This window comes from Pterocles gutturalis, unplaced genomic scaffold (genome assembly GCF_000699245.1).
Source record: "Pterocles gutturalis isolate BGI_N339 unplaced genomic scaffold, ASM69924v1 scaffold13402, whole genome shotgun sequence".
NCBI lineage: Eukaryota > Metazoa > Chordata > Aves > Pterocliformes > Pteroclidae > Pterocles > Pterocles gutturalis.
The window spans coordinates 1-9,575 of NW_010115520.1; the positions used below are offsets into that span (position 1 = coordinate 1).

General features: G+C 35.1%; 1 protein-coding gene across 1 annotated transcript; it reads left to right on the forward strand.

Annotated features, from left to right (window-relative positions):
- Positions 1-309: 309 nt before the first annotated feature.
- On the forward strand, positions 310-8,462 carry DYX1C1 (dyslexia susceptibility 1 candidate 1; the record flags this gene model as incomplete). The annotated part of the gene is made up of 8 exons (XM_010075220.1): positions 310-463; positions 861-994; positions 1,999-2,233; positions 3,726-3,871; positions 4,529-4,638; positions 5,329-5,482; positions 6,502-6,607; positions 7,929-8,462. Coding segments are annotated over 8 exons (1,149 nt in total), but the record flags the coding sequence as incomplete, so codon positions are not given.
- Positions 8,463-9,575: the final 1,113 nt, after the last annotated feature.

The window sequence follows — 9,575 nt, forward strand, 5'->3', positions numbered from 1 at the left end:
TGGCTGTCCCGCTGGGGGTGTCCGCGGGGCTCAGCTGCCTCCGCACCCACGAACGGCCCGAGTTACACACCTCTGCTCGTGCTGTGGGTGATCATTCCGGATTTGGGGTCTGTGGCTTCTGCTGCAGTGCTGAAAAACCAACTTTTCCAATCTTTTTCCTGAGGTCTGATACAATATCCATCCTCCGTACTGCTTACTGAGCAAGTTAGTTGTGTCAATAGCATGTGTTTCTTGAGGGTACTGCGTGCTTGTACTAATATGTGAGATATAATTTAAAAATGTAAATGTTAGTGCAAATGAATTATATTTTTACAGGTAAGCGTCCCTCCCTTTTTATTTGAAGCCGTTTTATACGCTCCTATTGATGACACAAATAGCACAGCAAAGATTGGAAATGGAAACATTTTTTTCACTTTGTATAAAAAAGAAGTGGGCATGTGGGATTCCCTAACTCTAGCAAATGGTAAGTTCTCTACTGTGAAAAGTAGGTTGCGTGTAGGAAACCCAAACTCTGCTAAAACTTTACAAACTATGATAAGCAATGTGAGACTTTGTCTTCAGTATCTGCTAAGTTAAACCTTGTTGTTCATTGCTAAAAATAGAAAGTATGTGAAAACCGAAGAACATCTGCTGGCTCTAGTGCACACAAAACGTACCAGTGTTTCTTGTAAAACTCACATTTTGCATGTAAGCAGATCTTAGTTTTTCTTTTTTAGAGGTGGGCTTGATAGAGACTCTGGAATTTGAACCATGTTGCATTTGCTGCGACAAAGTAGCAAAAGGAACCCTGTTTTAACGAATACAGTGCATAACAGTAGAACTTCAGGCCTAAATTACTAAAATAGTTTTCGTTTTTTAAGCTAACAAAGAGAAACTGCAATATCTAAGAGAGAATGCTGTTCTAAAAGCCCATGAAAAGGCAAAAGAGGAGACAGAAGCAAAAAAAGTTACAAAACAGGAACACAAAAAATATGCATTGGAGGCCACGATGAAGGTAAGCTCAGAAGGGACTCTACAAGACATATCCATATAAAGAATTACCAACTAATCTGTTAGCTGCTGGCAAATGTACCCTAAAAAAAATGAAAAGTACTAATTTTTATTGCAGTGGTGGTGAACCTTGTTATTTCTTTGCACTTAGAACATATCTATTACCACATATGAAAATGATACAGAAAAAATATTTAGAAGTTGCAATTTTCCATTATTAATACTAATGAACATTTCTCGTGAGGAGCTCACATTTTTGTCAGTTGAAAGTGGCAAAACTGCAATCTTTTGTGGCCTTTGCATCAGCACAGTGTTTAGTCAGCTGAAACTGTCAAAAATATTGATTTAAAAAAACCCAAATTTATTAATTGTTATATTTTATATCAGACTTGCTGTTTGTTGCCTTTTGTGTGTATCTTTGTCATTCTATGTTTTATGTGTATTTTGAGATACATTATTTTTTCAACATTTTTATATATATAAAAAGTCTGGTCACTTCATTTATGTTTAAAAGGATTTTTAAAGCTATACAATGAAATTTTAAGTTTGCATATGCAATTTGGACCAAAATGAACTGCAGTCAGTGACTTTCTTAGTAGCAATGTTGTACCTATCCTGCTTATGGAATAATCTCAGAGAGAAGAGGAGAAATAAGAAATAGCGTATTAAAATGAAGCCATATATTTTACATTTCTGTATATTCCAGAGATCTGCGCTGGAATATGGCTGGGAGTTTAATTGTTTACAAATAAAACTTATTTCTGAATGTATCTGCATACTTCCTTAGTAATGGTAGTAAAATAGTTAAAAGGTGTGACTTTCAGAGGCTGTTCAGAAATCTTTAGCCTCCCAATCATTTTTAAGCATCTTTCATAACTCTGCTTGTGTGGTCACATTAATGATGATGCTACAGTTGGGATATGAAACTGGGAAAATAATGGTAACTTTTACTTAGTCGTCTTACTATTATGAGATGTTACATATCTCATAGCTTTATCATTCCAACAGCTAGAAGAAGCTGAAAGAAAAAGAATTGAAGATCTGAAAGAAGAAGAGCGGCAGAAGGTCACCAAGGAGTTGGAGTTATGGAAAAAACAGCAAGAAGATGCTGAGAAACAAAAGAGGGTACAAAAAGAACTACATCAAGAAGTAGAGCCATTAAAGGCCAAAAAAAAGGAACAAATGAACAAAACCAGCATTCTTAATGAAGGAACTTCTGAGACCAGACTCAAACCTACTAAAGGTTGTATTATTGGAGCGTATTTTATTATTCTTTAAAGTGTGGGTGTAACATTATTCCTAGATGTTTCTAGTTCATTGTCGTTGATTAACCCCAGCCAAAAACTCTGCACCATGCAGCCGCTGGCTCACTCCTCCCCCACCCCCCTCTGGTGGGATGGGAAGGAAAAATCGAAAGGGGAAAACAAACAAACAAACAAAAATAGTGGGCTGAGATAATAACATTTTAATAATTGAAATATAGTAATAATAACCATTATTGTTATTATTATTATTATCATGATGAAAAGGAAGATAACAAGAAGAGAGAGAAATAAAACTCAAGAAAAACACAAGTGATGCACAATACAGTTGCTCACCACCTGCTGACCAATGCCCAGCCCGTCCCTGAGCAGCAATCCCACTCCCTGGCCAACTCCCCTAGCTTATATACTGAGCATGTTTTATCGTATGGAATATCCCTTTGGCTGGATTGAGTCAGCTGTCCTGGCTGTGTTTCATAGAATCATAGAATGGTTTGGGTTGGAAGGGACCCTAAAGATCATTGAGTTCCAGCCCCCCTGCCATGGGCAGGGATACGTTCCACCAGACCAGGTTGCTCAAAGCCTCATCCAGCCTTGTAGAGGAGAAGCTGGGAGGGCAGGGGCAGCATGAGAAGCTGAAAAAGTCCTTGGCTTAATGTAAGCATTGCTTGTCAACAACTAAAATATCAGTGTGTTATCAATGTTATTCTCAGCATGAATCCAAAACATAGCCTCATACTAGCTACTGTGAAGAAAATTAACTCTATCCATGCCCAAACCATCACATTTATAATTTATCTTTGTCTGCACCATACTGAACTAATTCTTTTAGTTTGCTGTTATTTTAGTGTCTTTATTTTCAGGTAATTTATTGAGCTAAAGCATGTGATTTTTTAGTTCTTGTTTAAGTCTTTGTAAATACAAGGGCAGGTTTTGTTCTAAGCGCTAGATAAAACAGAAAGCCTTTCTGACAGTGCAATGCAGGCTTTCTGAGGGTAGAGTTCGTGTTACCCTAAGTTACCTGATTGCTGGGTTTCATAGAAATATGCAATCTCTTTTCGCTCTCTCTATCCCATGTCTTGGCCCCACAGAGAGCCAGTTCAGAGAACTAAAACAACAGAAAATATTTCACTTTGGTTTTTTTTTTTTGTTTGTTTTGTTAAGGTTAGTTTTAGCTCTTGCAATTGCCCTGTCAGAGAATCATATAAGTGACGGGCGTAGTGGTGTAAGAGGAGTTTAAGTTCATTTGTGACAGACAATCTAGCTACTAAATATGTGGCATGAGACAGCAAGAACAAATATATTTTTGAACCTTCCCTTCAAAAGAACAAGTCTAAACTTTTCTCAAGCTATTAGAGGTTTAGTTCTAATGTGCAGAATTTCTAAATTAGGTGTACTTTGGGCTTTGGTGGAAAAACAGAAAAATTCCTTTTGCTTCATTTTTCATTTCCAGCAATCCAATTCTCTTCATAGTTCCTGGTTCCTACGGTATGTTTTCGGAAAATTTAAAGGAAGAACAGTTACCAGCTCCTCGATCTGCTGCTACAATTAAAATCAACTTTACATCACGAGTTTTTCCTACAGCTCTGCGAGAATCTCGCGTCGCAGAAGAGGAGGAGGTAAGGATTGCTCTCTGGTTTTGTATGATGCTTCTGCTGTCTTCCAAGGCGGTGAATTATTTACTGTTTATTCTATAAGTTGACGAAAGTGTTACTGTGCCAAGGAATGTTGCCTGTGCAATACTCTTCTCTTCCAAGGCAGTCTTATTTAAAATAAGATTTAAACAAACACTTTTATATAAAAATTATTTTTACCAAGCATGTGATTGTGCAGATTAATAAATAGCATGTTCCTTTTTTTGGGAGGGGAAAAAAAGGCAGCAATATGAATGGAATTCCTTGAAGTACAAAATTTGAATTACAGAATCATAGAATCATTAAAGTTGGAAAAGACCTCAAGGATATTTAAGATTCTTTAAGTTCTGTTTTCTTAAAAAGAGGCTCACAGTTAACTCTTTTGAGCTTTATTGAATGAACACAGAGTCATTCTGGAAGTTCAAACAAACAAAAATGTATTAGTAATGCAATAATCTTACTTCTCACATAGTAAAATATTTGGGGAAACTTGGAAGTTTTTCATATCTGACATTATTAAATGTAAAAATATGTGGCAAATAGAATTTTATTGATAGAAGTGAGTGAATGGATGAAAGCAAAATACTTTTTTTGATTTGAATTTGCCTTCAGAAATAATACTTGCACGTTGTATATTTGCAGTGGCTACGCAAGCAAGCAGAAGCTCGAAGAACAGTAAGTGCTGATTTGTCTGAGCTGGAAGATTTAAAAGAAGAGGAGAAGAATCCAGATTGGTTAAAGGACAAAGGGAAGTAAGTTCGATTCCTTTTGAAGGTGTGTTTAAAATGAAACATTCGTTATGTAGTGTGTATCTATTGTTTAGTTTTGATATTTTCTGTTTATCCTCAACACAGATGGTGAATGTCTACATAGTAGAGAATTTATTGACAGCTTATTGGTCTGATAAAGTCATGAGATGCAATTGCTGAAGCTCATGATCAAAATCATTGTGAACACATAATGCATATTCTTCTAAGAGGACAGTTAAGGCAGGTGCAGTATTATACCTAGGTGGATTTGTACTTTTTATTGAGAGGGTAAACATCTGTCTAAAACAAACTTTAGGAATTTTATAAAAACTATGGTATGTTTATATAGCTGTGTTATACAGAAATGTTTGATTAGGCAATCTTAATCAGATACATAGCTTTCAAAATTAGTCCTGTGTCTGCATAGATGTGTCCACCTCTTACTGTTCTTCATTGCTTTTAAGCAGTAACTATTTTTGTGAAGTTGTGTGTCTATATGCTTTATGGTCAGAGTCGAGTTTGACTGAACTTCAGGTATGTTGTTTTTGGGATAGGCTATAAATGGCCATTTCCAAGGAAAAGCTGCTAAAACTTCAAATTTTTGAAAATGAATTGTTAACAGTAAATAGGTATTTATTTTGCGATATATCACCTTGTTTAAAGTGCATGTTTCACTTTTTGTTCTATACTTAGCAAAATGTTTGCAACGGGAAACTATCTTGCAGCTGTAAATGCATATAACCTCGCAGTGCGGCTAAACAATAAGCTTCCCCTACTGTATCTGAATCGTGCTGCTTGCCACCTTAAACTGAGAAATTTACATAAAGCTATTGAAGATTCCTCTAAGGTATAAATACATAGGTTCTCAGACTGTCATTTTATACATGATTGTGACTTATTACTGTGATGCTTCTGTTTCAAGCAGATCTGTAAATACTTGTTAGTGCAATTCAAACTTTTTAAATTCACAATTAATATAATGAAGCCATGGTGAAATGTTAAAATGTGATAGCGATTGATTAATGAACTTTCAGAAATTTAAAACAAAACAAAACAACAACAGAACCCCAAACCATGCTTCCTCACATTTGGGCCAAATGGCTGTATGTTGACTCTGTACATTGTTTCTTTACACGGCAAATATTCTAGCAATATATACACTTGAAAAAAAAAAAAAAAAAGATGACAGCTTTGAGCAGAAAAATATGAAAATGTAAAAATATACACATACCTTTTGTATTATGTTGTGGTGTTCTTCATTTGGTGGGATGAAAAAAAAGTTGGTGGTGATGAGGAGGATACCTTAAAAAGACCCCAACAAACCAGACATTTTTAAAGAAGGACTGTGTCGTCTCGATGTTTTAGCAGCCATTATTTGTGCAGTGAGATAGGAGTGATCTCAAACGGCACCTGAATAATTTGGAGAAAGTTGTCCCAGAATTACTATTTTTTGAATAAGTACTTGAGTCTGAATTTTGTTTTTTTCTGGTAACTACTGCTACAGCATGTGCTTTTTTTAGAGCTGCTATTTTTTTTCTTTTTTTTTTTGGTAGCATGGTATGTAATATAATGTATCAGATTTCATAATTTGACTGTAATGAACATCTAACCAGTATTTGTCACTCTTTAGCCATGGCAATGAAACTGTATTTAGCAAACAGTGGGGTGGCAGCTACAATTCTTAAAGAATGGATCCACAAGCCACGTAGCTATATTTCTATAGTTACTTTCTATTTCTATTTGAATAGTTATTATGTTACTGCATAATAATAGTAACTAGGTGAGAGAAGTGTGTGTAAATTAGGAAAAACCCCAAAATTATGCAAAATCTACCTCTAAATATTTTGTGTGTTTTCATTTTTAAAGGCATTAGAACTGCTGACACCACCTGTTCCTGATAATGAGAATGCTCGAGTGAAAGCGTATGTGAGACGTGGAACAGCCTTTTGTCAGCTGGAATTGTATACTGAAGGTGAGACCTTGCATGCACATGGATTTATAGTGACCTGCAAGTAATTCTGTCTAGCTCAATTAAACTGCTCACACCTTTATTTTTTCAGGAGAAGCCTATACAATCTATGTCTCTTTTTGTTACGAACCTTTATACCACATTCCTTAATTTACTGACTAATTGTAATTTCACTTGAAAAATTTTTGTAAGTTTTAAGAAAATTGATTGTAGTCCTGATTTAAGGAGTACAAATTAGTTTCTTCATTGAGGAAAAGGCTTCAGTGAGTTGTGTATCCTCTGTTGGCTCTACCGGGTAGTCAGTCTTTCTGTGCGTAGTGGCCAGCTATTGACCACAGCAGCTTGGTGGCTGTGGAAGGTGTCAGTGAGGAACGATGAGAGGTCAGAAGTATTTGCACTGGGAAGCATTCAAATGTAGGATGCAAACTGGTATGAAACTAGGTTTGCTGTTCAGGAAGTAATGTTGTATTGGTTTTGAGATTTTATTTACAGAATTTCTAACTATAGAACAAAATAACTTATAATAACCTGAAATATTTCTAAAATATTTGTGAAGTGCTTAATAACATATCTTTGTAAAATGATATATGAAAGTCATATTGATAAGCAAATGTTTCATCAAGTAATGTGATTTTTGTGAAAATATCTGAATTAAGTGTCCCTACTGAGCTCCAAGAGTATCAGTTTAGTTTTGAAAGGCAAATTTACAAGTGCAAGTTGATAACAGGATGTGAATAATATTCAAAATGTCAACGTTGAAATACTAAACTTTTCAGATCAGTTACCTTTTTCTACCCTTGAATCCCTTCGTCATTGCCTTACAGCTTCATTTGCACTTGGAAACCTTATAAAAAAAGACAATTAAACAAGATTTTATTTTACTTCCAGTACTCATGGTTTGCATTTTTTTCCCCCACGCTCCAGTATTCACAGCTCATGTCTTTTTTCTTCTTGTTTTCATGCACTTTCATTCTGTTATTCAATTTTTCTCTTCTGCAGAACACTTTAGAGCATTCCTCTCGTGCATGCATGCATATATGTATGTATATATATGAATGAAGAGGCTCTGTTTTCATGTTTCAGTACCTGAAAATGTTTATGTAGTAGAGTGTTTCCAGTAAAATGGTTTGTAAAATAATATAAACAAAATATAAATTTATTTACTGACAAAAATTAAACCTAATGTAACTCTGATTCCATCTTGCTCAATAGCAAAACTCAAGATTCAATACTTTGTGCATATGAGTAGGGAGCAGTTACTTCCAGTTAGTTGCTAAAGAGGATGCTCTTGCATTACTGATTGACATTAATGTATCTATATTAGGTCTCCAGGATTATGAAGCAGCTCTCAAGATTGATCCTAAAAATAAAACTATAGAAAAAGATGCTGAGAAGATTCGACACCTAATTCAAGGAACAATGCAAGATTCTTAATTTAAAAAAAAAACAAAATCCAGCTTTGCGAGGGATGCCTTTTGACAGCATCAGAAGGAATCTTAGTTCTCTTCAATATGTTGTTAACTAGACATTTCACTCAGAACACCTACAGAATTGGTAAAAGATTGGATACATTAATTACTATTTTTGGAAAATATATTATTATAACAAATATGATTATATATATTTTATATCATTTTGATACAAAGTTGTAATATTTTTGTTTTCTGTGAAATATTGGTGGGCCAAATATTAAAACATGTCTTTGGTACTTGATTTAAAGTTACTCATAACCAAATGAAATATTTGTCTGGAAATATCTACTGAATCTAGACAATGGGTTTTCAAAAAACTTCAGTAGCACCATATAGTCAGCACCTGTTAAACTCTTATCTTTCTGTTCTGAAAGCTGAAACAGTTATGTGTTATATGGTTATGGTTATATACTTTCTTCTTTTCTTATTGTTTATAGTGTTCGACACATCTGAAACTAAGCCAGTGAATTTAGATACTCTAATTTAGGCATCTCATTTGGAAAACCTGCACCTGGGAGCCAGAGGTAGATTTTATGTACTGCAGAACATTCCTTTTAATATTAAGTAATGTGCATTGAAAATTTTCAGACTATGGTGAAACATTTGTTTAGGCTGACCAAACAAGGTAATTGGAAAAATTATAAACCTGTAGTGTTGTGTTGTAGTGTAGTGGTAAATTAATCCTTTGATAAATTGTCCTATCAATGAATATGACTTACTTCTTCCACCCTAACTACAATTACTAATCTTACAGTGTAGCTGTAAAGCATATTCTAAATCAAAACCATTATTATTTATATGAGAATGAGCTGGTATTTTAATTTGTACTCTGTTGACGATGGCCAGTATTTCAGGAATACTGGTGTGACTAAAGATTCTCAAAAAAGGGACAATCCAGGTGAGGTTACAAATGTAGTACAATGGCATGAGGTGTGACACTGTGCTTTGACGTCCTGTACCTGTTGTTTTGGATAGTGGAAGAATGTAATATAGAATTGTATTGTGTTTATATATGTTAGTGTTTGTATTACCGTGACCACCTGCAAGGACTTGAAGTGGTTCTGTTTTGCTGGGCATTCTGTCCACATTGTGACCGTTTCAGTTACACTCCTTTCAGTAGCAGTTTTAGCAGACTTCTGAATTTTCCACATCAGTTTCTGGATACCATTTATGACTAATATCTGTCTTTAGAAGAAAATATTTATTATGCAGATATATGTTATTCTGTGTAAATTTTATCCTCTTGGAGCAGGGAGAAGGTCACGGGTGTTGCTTCCAGTTGCTTTAGTTAGAGCCTTGAGAGGAGTGCTGAGGTGAGTCAGAAACGTCTGGGGTAGCTGCTGGTCCTTCTTTCCTATGCATACCTACTGCATTGCAGTGGAAGGAGGTGAAAATACTTTATTTATATCAGTTGGAAAGAGGGCAGTGTGCGAGCTTTAGTGCCTCAGTCGAGTGTAATGGCATACTTGCCAAAATATGGCTCTTTTCTTTCATATAAT